General features: G+C 48.7%; 1 protein-coding gene across 2 annotated transcripts; it reads left to right on the top strand.

The window, feature by feature from the left end:
* The first annotated feature begins 3,281 nt into the window (after window positions 1-3,281).
* On the top strand, window positions 3,282-5,969 carry DUSP1 (dual specificity phosphatase 1). Of its 2 annotated transcripts, XM_005142668.3 has the most exons (4): window positions 3,283-3,770; window positions 3,906-4,054; window positions 4,179-4,398; window positions 4,909-5,969. In XM_005142668.3, the coding sequence occupies exons 1-4, from the start codon at window positions 3,401-3,403 to the stop codon at window positions 5,277-5,279; spliced, it is 1,110 nt and encodes a 369-aa protein (XP_005142725.1). In that variant the 5' UTR covers window positions 3,283-3,400; the 3' UTR covers window positions 5,280-5,969. The 2 variants fall into 2 exon arrangements, with proteins under 2 accessions (XP_033923022.1, XP_005142725.1); XM_034067131.1 differs by having other exon boundaries at window positions 3,282-4,054.
* The last annotated feature ends 8,608 nt before the right edge of the window (window positions 5,970-14,577 follow it).

The raw sequence follows: 14,577 nt of genomic DNA, 5'->3' as shown, positions 1-14,577 counted from the left end.
TTTGGAGGAAGGGGTTAATTTTGTATTTCCTGGCTTTTGTTAAGGCAGGAAATCTAATCCTTAAGAAAGTCATTCAGGCCAGAGTGAGCCCCTAAAAGCCACTTCAGCCGTTTTTTTGTGTTTTCCTTTCTTTCATTCTTATGGCAGGTTTATTTAAGAAAAGAAAACAAAAATAAAGCAAGGAAATAGCTCATCCAGGATTATAAGTGATTCAATACACACTGCCACATGTGATGAATATTTTTCTTCCTGATTTGCACTGGGTGTAAACAAGACCAGATTCAAAAGTCTCATAATTACATAAGTCCATCGAAGAGCAATTATCATTGCTGTGGAGGCAAATTCCCTTTGCGCAAAGGCCTCAGCTGGATGTCTTCCTTGTCTGTCTCAGAGCAGCCAAGGTATCTGGCCCACAGTGTCTATATAATACTCATAGAATCATAGAATAGTTAGGATTGGAAAGGACCTCAAGATCATCTAGTTCCAACCCCCCTGCCTTGGGCAGGGACACCTCACACTAAACCATATCACCCAAGGCTTCATCCAACCTGGTCTTGAACACCGCCAGGGATGGAGCATAATATGATATGATGTTGGTTAACATCATGACTGGTTGTCATTGAGAGCACATTCTCACTCGGCTGTGCAGGTGTCAGATATGGCGATTTCTCCAAACTTGCGGAAAAACCGAAGTTGCCAAACTGAGGGCAAAAAAATCAGTCTTTTAGCTTTGTTTTCTGTGTGGGACATGGAAGAGTTTAGGACAAGACTGTCAGTAGCATCGGGATACCTGTGTCTGTGAGCTGGGGCTGGCCGTTCGCACTAACAGGGCACTAGTGGCACAGCACCATTAAAAATACTGCTTTCCATTAAAGCATTCAAGTGAAGTCTCCCAACCCATGCTGCTGCTCAAGGAATACACAAGGCTTTGGGCTGGTTAGAGGGCATTCAAGTTCCTGACTCCACAGGGCTTCTCTGCTGTGGCTGAGCAGGTTCCTTGTCCCTCCTGTGCTCCTACAAGCAATGCCTTCAATCTGCTGCATAATTTGGCAAGAAATTGATCATTGATGATTCCTGATGTGCAGCTCCTTAGAAAACTCTGGGTGGGTTGGTGCTTGACAGACGATGTGCAAGGTCACCAGAGCTTGTCCAGAGCATGGTGTCACAGTGAAATCACATCTTGTGAGGAGCTGGCTCCGAGCAAACCACAGGAGAACAGGCAGGTCCACTGCTGCCTGAGGCATGGCCTGCGCTCCCTGACCGCTTCCCATGTGCTCCCAGTACAGAGGGTTGCATATTCACTCCATGATTCATGTCCAGCAATCCACTGTGGATGACAGTGGGGTCCCAGTAACAGAATGAGTGATGGTGTGGTGGAGCAGAGTCACTTCCCAGCACTGAAGAGTGTGAGTGTTTCTCACAATCTGTTTCCAACGCACTGTTGGAAGAACAACAGTAAATAAATGGAGCAAAAAGTACAATCCCGTGTTTATTTTTAAGGAACATGTTGAAAAAACATTCTCTCGAAGGCTGCAGTTTTGGCAACCCCCCCACTCAGCAGGGCAGAGACAATGCTGTGATAAGCAGATGAGGCAGCACTGGCACTCACCTGCTCATGCTCTTCCCTGTGCTCTCTCCTCCTGGTCCCCCATGGAGGCCTGGAAAGTCCAGGAGATGTTGGGCACATACAGAGCCTGGCTAGTAGGAGAAGATCTGAGGAGATCTGGGAGACACTGGTGGGAGAGACAATAGAAAATCTGAGGAGTGATGGTTGGCAGCCCATGAGGCTGGTGGGGATGAACTGTGGGAGAAGAGTCTTGTTGTGATGTGGCAGGGAGAGATCTCCTCTGAAAAGAGCAGCTGAAGAAGGGAAGTTAAAGCAGAAAACTACTGAAAGGAGCTGTGATCAGAACAGAAATTGCTGGGAAAGGGTTGGGGGAAAAGGACCAAAGCTGGAGGAGGTGCTGGGGGCAGCTGTGGCTGGAGAGGCATCGCGGGAAGCAGGGAAGAGGAAGCAGCACTGACTGGAAGCCCTGAGTGAGAAACACCCGAGTGTGCTGGTGGAAGCCAGTCACACACAGGGAAAAGGAAACTTTTGAGAAGTGCTGAAGCACAACCAAGGGGAGAATGAAAAGAGGTCCCAGTACCACACTGCCAGTTACTGGCAGCCCCAGCTTCTGGCTGTGTTCTCAGTGGGGAAAATGAACTTTGCCTGGGCTGCAGGTCTACTACATTTTTTTCCTTACACATAAAACGTGATGGGAACAGCTCTCAAGTGTGTGTTTACATTATATATATATATATACACACACAAATATATGTATACACATATATATGTAAGTGTAGTATGTCTGTACATGTATATATGTCTATGCATAAATCAAATATACATATGTGTATGCTTGTTACTTTATATTTTAGAAGAACAAGCATGCCCACACCCAAGCCTTCACATCCCCCCGCGCTGCTGCTCCAGCAGCTTCCTTCCCCTGGCAATGCTCTGATTTCTGTGGGAAATGGGGGAGCAGTCAGCTCTGGGGGACATGGACAAAGGCTGCCCCAGCCCCAATGAGGCCTGGAGCTGTGGGGCAGGGGACAAGGGACAGCAGTGAGGTGGCCCAGCCGCATGGCACCTGTGCAGGACACATGTCTGTGTGGGTGTGGGGTGTGTGTGGATGAAGGGTGTGTGCATGTGTGTTTGTAGATGTTTGCATGCATGTATGGGTGTACATGTCTGTGTCTGTATGTGCACATATACCTGTTTCTATATTTATGTCTATGTACATGTGTATGTAAGCATGTGGATGCATAATACAGGTATATTGATGTGTGTACGTTATACTAAACGTATGTGTATGTATGTATTTGTATATCCATGTCTATAGGCAAGTGGGTGTCAGTGCCTGTATACATTTATCTGTGTGTATATGTATGTATATATGTGTGTGCAGCAGCTTGTGAGTGCATACGTGTACATCTATATATGTGTATACATGTTTCTATGTGTTTGTGTGTATAGTACTCCGCGTGTGTGTACATATGTATGTACATATGTGTGTTCATATGTGCGTGTACATGCGCCGTGTGTGTGCCCACCCCAACCCAGCCTCCTTCTGCCTGTGCGGGCGCGCGGCCCCGCGGCACATGACGTCATGCCGGCGAGGCTGGGCGCGCCCTCGCTGGCGCGCCGCCAAGGTGACGTCTTCGGGAGGGCCCACGTGACGCGGCTCCATTGAGAAAACGCCGGCCCGGCGGCGCGGCCCTATATAAGCGGGTGCGGGCACACGGGGCCGGATCGGGTCGTGTTGCGCTGAGCTACCACGGGGCACCGCACACTCCAACACTGGCTGCGCCTTCTTCATCTTCCTCCTCCTCCCTCCTTCCCTCGGCCGGAGCCGCCATGGTGAACCTGCGGGTGTGCGCGCTGGAGTGCGAGGCGCTGCGAGGGCTGCTGCAGGAGCGCGCAGCGCAGTGCCTCGTCCTCGACTGCCGCTCCTTCTTCTCCTTCAACGCCGCGCACATCCGCGGCTCCTGCAACGTCCGCCTCAGCACCATCGTCCGCCGCCGCGCTAAGGGCGCCCTGGCTTTGGAGCACGTTGTCCCCAACGAGGAGCTCCGCGCCCGTCTGCGCCAGGGGCTGGTTCACACCGTGGTGCTGCTGGACGAGCGCAGCGCCGATCTGGAGCTGCCCAAGCGCGATAGCACGCTGCTGCTGGCCCTCGGCACCCTCTGCAGGGAGGCCCGCGGCGCCCGCATCTGCTTCCTTAAGGGTGAGTGGCGCCGGGACCGCCCTGGCAGCCGTCGGAGGGGAGGGGGGACCGCGGTAGCGCTGTTCGTGGGGCTCCGCTCGCCCCCCGGCCGTGCCGCGCTCACCCGGCCCCTCTCTGTCCCCTCTGCTCCTGCAGGAGGTTATGAAGCGTTCTCGTCTGCCTGTTCCGAGCTCTGCACCAAGCCGGCCGCCCCGACGGGCCTCAGCCTGCCCCTCAGCGCCAGCAGCGCCCCCGGCAGCGCTGACTCGGGGTGCAGCTCCTGCGGCACCCCCCTCTACGACCAGGTGAGCGGGGCCGGGGTGGTAGCTCCGGGAGGGGCGGACGGGACGCGAGGCGGGCGATGGGAGGAGGAGGAAGGCGGTCGGCAGCCTCCAGAGCTGAGTTAACCGGTTGTACCTTCTGTTCTAGGGTGGGCCGGTGGAAATCCTGCCGTTCCTCTACTTGGGCAGCGCTTACCATGCCTCCCGGAAAGACATGCTGGATGCTTTGGGAATCACGGCGTTAATCAATGTATCAGCGAACTGCCCCAACCACTTCGAAGGGCACTACCAGTATAAAAGTATCCCTGTGGAGGACAACCACAAGGCAGATATCAGCTCCTGGTTTAACGAGGCGATTGATTTCATAGGTAAATGAGCTCTCTCTACAGTCTGTTCTTTTCCTGGGGTATTATACCCTGGGAGGTGATTTTTGGGTATTGTTTTCCCCAGTAAAACCTACATTTGAGACCGGGGAATTTAATTCTATTAGGGAGCTATCCTTGGGGAATATTTCCGCTTATTTTATCCTACTCAGAGGAGAAATCTTGGCTTCACAAAGCTGTTTGAAATCTTGAATCAAGAGGCATTGGTCTTGCAGAGAGCTAGTGAATTTAAGCGGATCAGAATTAAAGTAATCTTGCAAGAACTGCTAAAGTGACCTGGAGGAGCTATTAGTATAATTGGAATTGGAGCCCAGAATGAAAATAGCTAGACTGCTGGTTCCCTCAGGACAAAGGCTCTCTTTGTCTCAAAAGCACGGGTGAACCTATTAGGCTAAGGAAGGGATAGATTAAAGAAATGTAAAGCAGGAGCCTGTGCTTTCCCACCTCTGGAGGCAGTGGGACTTATTTGCTAACTGTGTATTTTAATTCTTTCAGACTCTGTTAAAAATGATGGAGGAAGGGTATTTGTGCACTGCCAGGCTGGCATTTCCCGATCAGCAACCATCTGTCTTGCTTACCTCATGAGGACCAACAGAGTCAAACTGGATGAAGCCTTTGAGTTTGTGAAGCAGAGGAGAAGCATCATCTCCCCAAACTTCAGCTTCATGGGGCAGCTGCTGCAGTTTGAGTCGCAGGTTCTTGCCCCCAACTGCTCAGCAGAAGCTGGTAGCCCTGCTATGTCAGTATTGGACAGAGGAGCATCGACCACCACAGTCTTTAACTTTCCAGTCTCCATCCCTGTTCACACCTCATCCAGTGCTTTAAGCTATCTCCAGAGCCCCATCACCACTTCCCCAAGCTGCTGAAAAGCGGGTGAAAATATGGCCAGAACTCAGATTTACTGTCTCAGAAGTGCAATAACTACAGGGACAGTGTCATCAGTCACTCGTGTGTTTTGTGGGGAACCATCCATGCATCCCAGAACAGTGTCATTAATGGAGAGGAGCTCACCTGATGCCAGAGAATTAGGTGTTACTGACTGTTCTACTGACTTCTGAAGCCAGTATCTGGATGTCTACACAGATATCAAAGGACACTGTCTCTTCTTGAGCTGTTCCTCCTTGTCTTCTGTCTGTCCTAAGCCTGCTCCATGTTTAGTAGCATGTTCACCAGTATTCCCATTCCTGGACACTTTGAGCAACACTGATGCTGTCCCCCTTTTATATGACAGTCCTATTTATTTATTTTTACATTAGTGCATTGGGGTTTTTTGCCTTCACAAACCTAGAGTTTAATTTCTAGAGAAACCGAATACCTCAGTATTTTTTTGGTACTATAATCCTGTGTGTGTATATATGTCAGCTCTTCTTGTTTCCCAAGCACTGACATGAAAGCACCAGGCGAGTGCTTTTTTGAGTTGCCATGGGTTGTATGTTTGCTGATTTATTTATGATGTGAAATAATATATTTCTTCTTATGAAGACATAGTTTTGTTACATGATTATAACTTTTTTTTATACAAGCAGAATAAATTATGGTATTTCTATTGAGCTGGATGATACATTCTTTAAAATCTTGTATCTTACAGTCCCAAAACCCAAGTGGAAGCTCCCAGGGGAAGAACCATAGAAATCTGAGTTTGCAGCTCTGCTGACCTCAGCTCTTGGCTGAATTACACAGAAAAATGGGTTTAAGCTGCATAATTGACTGGAACCTACTGCTGCTCCTTAACCTGAGCTTTTCTTTGTCCCTGTATAATTATATGCAGTGGCAGAATGCCAGAGCTGGCTTCTCAGCTGTAAGGTGGATTTGGCCACAGGGATGGCCATAGAGCTGTAGCAGTTTGAACCAGCTGAGACTTGGACACAGGGTTACAGTGAATTCCAAATACCCCTTGTCTGAGAAAGGAAGAAGAAGCTTCCTATTACTTGTTTACTTTTAATGCTTCAAAGGTTAAGGCTAAAAATTAACCTGTTGGTAACAGATCTTCACTGCTCGTGAATTTGTGCCAAGGTGTCATCATTTTCCATCCCACCTCCTTGATTCCTTTTTGCAACTCAGACTGTCTCTCATGCCTGGAATGAAGTATTTGACTTGCTGGGCTATGTCTGTAAATGCATCAGGGTGTAACAAGATCAGGTAACCAATAAGACACTTATTTTCTTACCCAGACCCAAATAAACTCTCTCCTTGTGTAGATTCTCACTAGAGTGCCTTCCATCTGGCATTTAGTTGAGGCAATGGAAAGAGTTTTATGTAGCATATCAAAAGCCAGGCAGGGGAGCTCTAACAGATCAGCTCCCCTATAAGCTCATGGGCAGGAGCTGCAAGGTGAGGGTGACAGGCAGGATGCAGCACAGGGTTACCGCTGTGTGGTGTGACAGAACTGTGCATCCCTATAGGGTGTGTGGGGTGATATGTGTATGTGGGGAGCAGCATTCCTGTGACATATCCTTACCACAAGAAGCTCATGGAGAAGAGACATAGCTGGAAGCTTGCTTTACTAGGTAGGGTGGTAATACACGTAAGAGAGGGATGGTTGTGGGGGGAGCACTAGGACATCAGGTGTCCTACCTCCACTCCAGAAGGGAGCCACCAGCCCTTGCCTTTCTGGTACCCCAGGAGTCAGATCTTACTTTTGCCCCATCAAAAATGGTTTTGCTTGGGCAGGTACAGGTTATGACACTGTGTAAAATGGTGGTATTTTAAGTTATGATCCTAAGCTTAATGGTGAGGGGGAATTTTAAGCGTAAAGTAGCTGTGCTCTTGTCAAGTAACTGGAGACAAGGGAAGCACCACAAGCTCCTGCTGAAATCCTTCAAGTTAGCTGGAGTATAAATGGTGCTGAAATCCAGGGCTCTTCTCCTGGGAGAAGGTGCCCTTGAAGGATGGGATGATGTGCTGCTGCATCTGAAACTTCCACGTGAGCTGCCCCTCCAATGCAGCTCTGTCGTCAGCGCTGCACGTCAGCCATCACCAAGCCTCAACCTGACACCAAGGGATAAAGAAATGGAGCAGCTAAAAGAGAGATCCCTGGGCACTCAGAGACAAAGTTAGAAACCCTTATTTTCCTAAAGCATCAAAGTGAACATCCTCCCCAAAGTCTGTCCCATGCTGCAGATCCTGCAAAACCCCTTTGTCCATGGAAAGTGCCTGAGCAGGTTGTGCTGCTCAGGAGGATTGCACCTACCACTGGTCTTCCTATAAAGCATACAAGGCTGTTTGTGAATACGTAAGCCCTTTACACCTGCAGTAACAATGGAGCAAACTTTCACCTTCAAAGCAAATCAGAGCTTGTTCAGTGGAAAAATACAACCTTGGCAGCCCTGGCCATGCAACTGGTGAAAAAAATCCTGCCTGTTAATCACAATTCAAACAGAAATCCGCTCCCTGTCAGCCAGGGGAGCTTGTTTATGTGTTCCTTGGAACAATAAAACTCATTACCTGGCAGCCGATCAGCTTTCATAACCTAAGCAGGCACCTGACAGGGGCACACAAGAGCGCTGCTTCAGCACAAAGCCCGTAGTGGGAAAGCCAGCTCCCAGCGAGGCACCAACATGCGCTGCTGGCTCTGTGGATGTGTGATGTCCTTTTCCAAGTCTATCCTGATCCTTCTGTTGCCTGTAATCAGTCTCACAGTGTCCAGAGCCCACAGCCTCCTGCAAAGTCTCTGTGGACAGGATTGCACCCAGATCCTGCACGGCTCCTTGTCCGAACAAGGGGAGGATAAAGGGGATCAGGAACAACAGTGAAAAAGAGAGATTAGGTTGAGACCTGCACACAACACCTTAGTGCTACAGTTGTTAGGGGGATGGATGGGCTCAGTTCAGGGGTTTGCTGGGAGCCAAGGGAAAGGAATAGGGCAGGCAGCAAAGTGAGGGGCAGAGAAAGAGGTATGAGCTGGGCAAGGAGGCACAAGGGGCTGAGATGGGCAGAGCCTGTGTGTTGTGGAGGTGAAGGACACCTTGATGACACAGCCAAGCTGAACTTTGCCCACTGTGGATGGTTTATGGAGACATTGTCCCTTCTTACCCCTCATTTATTCCCCCTGCTTTGCAGTTTTGTTTGCTTGGGATATCAAGACACGTGGTTCACCGTGGTTTACAGCTCTGAACTGTTACCCCCAGCTCCGACATGAGCTGGCTGTCCCTCCATGCTAGCAGGTTTTGGCTTAGACCCTGCCCCTCATATCTGATCCAAGACCCCTAGAAACCCAGCACACAGCAGGCATGTGTAGGGCTTTCAGCTTATATAAACCCATAGTTCTACAGTTACATACATCCCCATGGAAACCATGAGGAGTTTCCCCTTGGTGAGGACGGCGGTAACATCACTTCCTGCTGCTGACAAAACAATCTGTCACGAAGTGATAAAATGGCATGGTCTGTGTTTGCAGGAACTGGCTCCAGGCTTTGTTCCTCCCAAGCTAGATGCTGCTCACCCACCCCCAAGGCAAACAACAGCCATTGTGTGATGTGCAGAGCAGGGATGGGGAGATGGGGACAAACCCTTTGGGTTTCCAAAATGCCAGAACATGGACCACTGACACCCCAAAATTTACAAAGTGTATAGAGAAAATGGCAGTGTGGACCCTAGAGCAACACACGGGGCTCCATACAGCACCCATAGACTGGTCCCCCCGGCTGAGGGGTGTACATGGCCAACTCACATGGGGACTCAGCATGAGCCATGCGTAATACCCCTGAGACATGCGGTCCCCAGGGGATGCAGTATACCAGTTATCACATGATGAACAGACACAGCTCCAGATTAGGCGCATCTCGGGTAATCCCCTTGTCTCAAAGCTTTTGCCTTTCTTTTGTAATCAGCAGCTCAAAAGGCGCTGGGTATAGTCAAGCTTAGGGACTATCCTGCATTAGTCACCCCCAGTATCAGACTAGCAGGGCCACAAGGATGTGTTAAGCATTGAAAAAAGAACATTACATCCAGATTGTACGTAAGCAAATCTAGTCTGCCTGGTTATCACCTGGGTTTTTTCTCTGTCTGGCTCTAGGGCAGCAGAAAGGGCACTGAGAGTCAATTGGAAATGGAGTTTCAGTGCAGCCCTGAGACCCCACTCCCCAGCAGAAGAATTGCAGGGTGATGGGGAAGGAGAATAGAGTCCTTAGAAGTCACTACGCCTCAAACCTCATCTAAACCTGTTCCTTATCCTTTCGCTTGCCCAGCAACCGTGTTCATGACATACACCTACACACAGTGTACCCAGTAAGACTCCACCCAGGGCTTTAGCTTCCTCAAATCTGTTCCAGTCCAAGGTTGTTGGGATAATGGCTAAACCCCAGGCTCAAACACACTCACGCTGAAAGAACAAATTAGCCTGAGGTTTGTGCTGTGCTGCATGTGGCCTTCCTGCTCCATGCTACCTACTAGGGTACAGATTCAATGACCACAACTGATGGCCTCCCTGCTACATGCTATCTACTACAACACAAAGTCAGTGACCACAGCTGATGCAGGGTTATCAACCCAACCAAGAAGCATGGCCAAAACAATTGCAGGTGGCTCCTGTTATCACCCATCAAGGGCATAAAAGGTTAAGTGGGACCCAGGTATTAAGGAAAGGAAAGCAGTCCTGAAAGGTGAGATGTCAGAAGCTGGAGAGAAGCAAGAGTTGCTGGTATAGTGGCCATTGCTGTGAGGACTTAAGCTTAGCTAGCTGCCCCTGCTGGGGACCTGGTCCAGGGTCTGCTCAGTTCTGTGTGTGGTTTGCTCTTGCTCAGGTTGTGGCTATGTACACAAGGGCAATCTCAAAGGGAAGAACTCAGGTACCCAAGAGGAAGCAGCTGAGTTGCTCTGCTGCTGGGGTGGGTAATAGACTCTTGGTTTTGAGCACTATTTCCATTTTGGAAGGGCAACTGTACAAACCTGTGCCTGTCTGTAGCACTGCCAAAATCCTGTGTGGACCTTGCACTGTCAGTCTGGCACAGAACAAGTTGGCTCCCTCACTGGAAGGCTAGAGGCCAAAACCAGGGCAAAAGACAGGTTTGTTCTTTGTCCTTACGTGATGCGGGACAGTGTGTTATCCAGGTGTGGGTTTGTTAGGGGTTTGTTTTTTTTCCCCTCTCCCTGGGATTTTCCATTTCCAGGGTTTTCCCGCTGCTGCATATTGCTGCACACCCTCCCCGCAGTGCCAGACTGTACGTGTTCTTAGTGCTGAGCCTTGCCAGCACCCCTGGCACAGCTGGGGGGCTGAGGGCTGGTTGAGGTCCCTGTGAAGCTGCTGGGTGGGGAGTTTCCTGAGTGATGCTCTCCAGCTCTTGCATTTGCATGCATTTCCTGCTAGAGACAGAAATGACTCTGTTTGGGGTTCCCCTCCTCAGTGCTGCTGCAGGCAGGGGAGACGGTGCAATGAGACACCCAGGGGCTGCTTCCATTGGGTGGATGCGTCCCCCCAGTGGGTGCTCAGCAGTGATGTGCTGCTGGCTTGAGGTCTGCAGGGCTGGAGTTCTTTAGGGAGCCAAAAGGGATGCTCATAAACATGCTCAATGCACAGGAGCAGGGATGAAGCGCAGCTAATATTACTAACCCCATTACATCTCACCTAGGTCTGGTTTGGTGTTCAGGTTGGGTGAGGCAGGAATGTGGGAACCGTAATTTCATCAGCCAATTCATTCAAAAATCTATATTGTATAGACTGTGTTGGAGCTGTCATGAGTGACCTGGAAAATGCTTCATTTCTCATAAAAGGGTTATGTTTGATACCGATCCCTCTCATTTCAATACCTATTGGTTCCTAAACTATAGAAACCATGTTTAAAAATAAACTCCCCCAGGACTCTTATATGATGTAGTTGCCTTCTAACTTGGTAACCAGTTAGCTATAAATGAGGAAGTCCTCAATACATGTGCAATACTTCCTAATTATAACCTTGGAGCCAAAATTAGGTTCCACCTGTACTAAAATAATAAACTACACTGTGAATTTTTTTTTAGACTTCTAATTTCTGATATGATTTAATTTTATTGGAAAGGGTTTGGGGTTGTTTTTTGTCATCAGCGATTGTAGCAGAAATGTCTCAAAATGGCTTTTTCAGGTCTTTTGCATCCTGGAAAGAGGTGGGTTTTTTTCATTGTCTTCCCTAAATTCTTCTCAAAATACCACCCCGTGTAAATTTATTTCCACATCAGTCTGTTGTTCCTCCTTCAAAACTTAAGGTTTTCTTGATCAGCAACTGGGTCATAGCACTGGGAGCCTTTGATGGCACATTTTTCTAATTGATGGAGGATATAAACTGCAGATGTTCATGAACAGACTTTCCTGGTACTCTGATACTTGCAGACAAACTGGTAACTTTGTTTCTTTCTTGTCTTCTGCAGTGAAATCTTGATAATTGCAGTTACATATTTCAGGGGGTTTTGCATGATGAGTATCTTAAAAATTACATCTCTGTTTTCAATCCTGTCTGCAAGTAAAATCCTTCTTACATATGATATACACAAGAGACATGTGTGAATTTTGCTGCTTTTCAGTGGTTTAAAGTGCCCAGTGCTCATTCCCATTGCCCAGGAAATAGGTACGCCATCAGTATAAACAAGTGGCATAAACTACGTAACCAGGTCTGGTGGGTCGTCTGTAATCACGTATGTGCTGGTTTAAATGTTATGTTACAGGATGCTTCCTTGGTCTTTGTTGTTAAAACAGTCAGCAATCCTACACGTGTCGGCTGTGATAGCATCAGTTGTGAACTCAGTCTGTGTCTGGGGACATGTGGCATTTCCCCTGCATTACTGAGCTTTGCTGGGAGATCAATGCTCCTAGCTGACAGTCCGGGTGCCAGCCTGGCTCTTCTGCAGTGTGCTGGGATGCTATAACCGTGTCTGTGCAATGACCATTTCTCTCACTACCAGGTCTAGGTGGTTCAAACCTGGCACCTGGAGAGGAGATGACCTCTGAAAACCTCTTTAGGTCTTGTTGGCAGCTGAGTAAGAGGAATCCAACTGCTCAGGGCTTTTCAATATGCACTAATGCAAACTGTAGAGTCTGCTGCGATTAACGCAGGTGGAGCAGGATGGTTGAAGTCGATCAAATGCTGAAGCCCAGTCGGATGCTGTAGCTTGGCTGGAACCACTGTTGCGTCACTGGGATGCTTTGAGCAGAAGGATTTCTGGTTGCCCTGGGAGCAGTGCGAGGAGCCAGCTGAACAGCAGATTGCACAGTATAGAACAATAGTTCCCACCCTTTCCTACTGACTGGGAGGAACAGAAAGGAACAAAGCCATTTGCAAGGAGAAAAAAAAAAGAATCCTTTCAATCTTTGTCTTTCGCTCTTCCCACTCCCCCAGGAGAGTCGCTTCCCTCCTGGAGCCAGCAGACAGTGCCAAGCAGCCCCCAAATTTCAGCACCTTCCCCTGTTCCTCTGTATTCTTTAAATGCTTGTCCACAGGCGCCAATGAAGACTGTTGTTTATAACTGCCTTTTGTTCCTCTGTTTACAGCTTCCCTTCCAGACTCCAGGGATGGCTGACGTCAGGGAGCTACATTTGGGCTCATCGTACTTTTATCTGGTGTTAATGCCTTCCATGAGCAGCAGGAATGTGGACCGCAAGGCAAGATGTCGAGGCGGCACAGTGAGAGGGGGGCCTGGGGAAGGCAGAAGGAAGGCAGGCAGCACTGCACCGGGGCATAGTGTGATGCTGCCCACTCTTCTCTCCCTGCCAGGAACCAGTTGGTTTGCTGGAGAGCACCATGGTCATTTATGGCCTTCTCTGGGGAGCTGCTGCCCACTGGCACCCTGTCCAACTGTCCAGGCAGCTGGCAGAGCTGTACATGGCACCACGAGCTACACGCTGAGCTATTTTTGAGATAGCTGGGCTGCATCCCAAGTATAGCGTGCCTATTTCTGGTGCAAAATGATCTTCCTGGGTGGGGGATGCGGAGATCTTTTTTCATATGAAACACAGGTTTGGAGGCAGTGGGAGAAAGAAACAGCTGGGCACGGCTGGAAGAGAGAGACAAAAACAGGGCGGAGGGAGCTGGGGCCATGAAGGTCTCACCCAGAGGGACAGCTCTGTGCTCACTGCTGCTGTCAAGTGCTTGTTGCCAATGGTTTGCTCATGGATCAGGAATCAGAAAGGCCTGGGTCTGGTTTACAGCTGGGGTTTATTGAGGACACTGGAGGACTTTGCATTTGCTTGAAATAGGCTGCTGGGGGAGTTTGAGATTCCAAAACATTTAACAAGGCTGACAGGGGTGAACAGGGATGCTAAATGCAGAGCTGGAAACTTAACTGGTTGCTTTCACCAATTTTGGACCCGCCTCTCAATCCAGACCAACCAGACCTCAAGGGCAGCAGATTGCCATTTGTTCACCAGGGCTTAAAGAAATTCCTAAAAAGAATTGACCAAAAGGAGCTGTTTGTTTGCTACATGGCCTGTAGTAATACCAAGAGGCCCCAAATAGTGCTAGGGGCTGTATTCCAGTGGGGTTGTCACATTAATGGGATAGGAAAAGGAAAGGTCTGCTCCTGCCTTCAGGTGCTGGTGCTGAAGCAGGCCATAACTGTGGGGGCTAATCAAGCCCTGTGGCACGTAGGCAAGACTGCTCTGTTACCTTCACTCAGCTGTGCACCAGAGTTTTTCCTTAATCATAAATTAAAAGTGGAACTATTTGGTATTTCTAAAGCCCAGCACAAGACTGACAGCTTTTCCTTGGAGGTGTTCTTTTGGAGGAGCACTTAGGGCTTTTTTTGAGGCTGGATGAAAATTTTCCACTTATGGATTTCCAAACAGAGCTGGTTTAATACTTTATGTAAAAAATGTTGGTTCTCAGGGATAGGACGCAAAACACTTCCACCCACTACAGAAACACAAAAGAAATGAGTAATAACATCAGAATGAGAACAAGGTCTGTTTGCAGGTAGATAGAAACAATCGGATCCAACAGACTGGGATTGAACTGATGTTTCTCATCAACTTTTTCTGGTTACTCAGAGTAGCAGATGTAAAGATACAAACTGAATTCTAAGGCCAGAACAGACTATTTTGATTATACAATTAAAGTCCTGCATAATGTAAGCCAAACTTCTGGCTGAAAAGGAGCCTATTGTTTAGAAGAACGCCATTCTGATGAATTATTTCAAATGATGGAGATGTAATTCTTGTAGAGGAATTCTTGGCTTGTGTTTTAGTGCAAAAAGCAGATGACA

The sequence above is a fragment of the Melopsittacus undulatus genome, chromosome 10 (assembly GCF_012275295.1).
Source record: "Melopsittacus undulatus isolate bMelUnd1 chromosome 10, bMelUnd1.mat.Z, whole genome shotgun sequence".
NCBI classification, from domain to species: Eukaryota; Metazoa; Chordata; class Aves; order Psittaciformes; family Psittaculidae; genus Melopsittacus; species Melopsittacus undulatus.
This window is presented reverse-complemented; position numbering and strand designations above follow the sequence as displayed.

Bases quoted from the DNA above. Each gene is read 5' to 3' on its own strand.
- DUSP1 (XM_034067131.1), top strand. From the start codon at position 3,401: ATGGTGAACCTGCGGGTGTGCGCGCTGGAGTGCGAGGCGCTGCGAGGG. The intron at 4,055-4,178 runs GTGAGCGGGGCC...CTTCTGTTCTAG, and splicing joins GCACCCCCCTCTACGACCAG to GGTGGGCCGGTGGAAATCCT. The intron at 4,399-4,908 runs GTAAATGAGCTC...TAATTCTTTCAG, and splicing joins CGAGGCGATTGATTTCATAG to ACTCTGTTAAAAATGATGGA.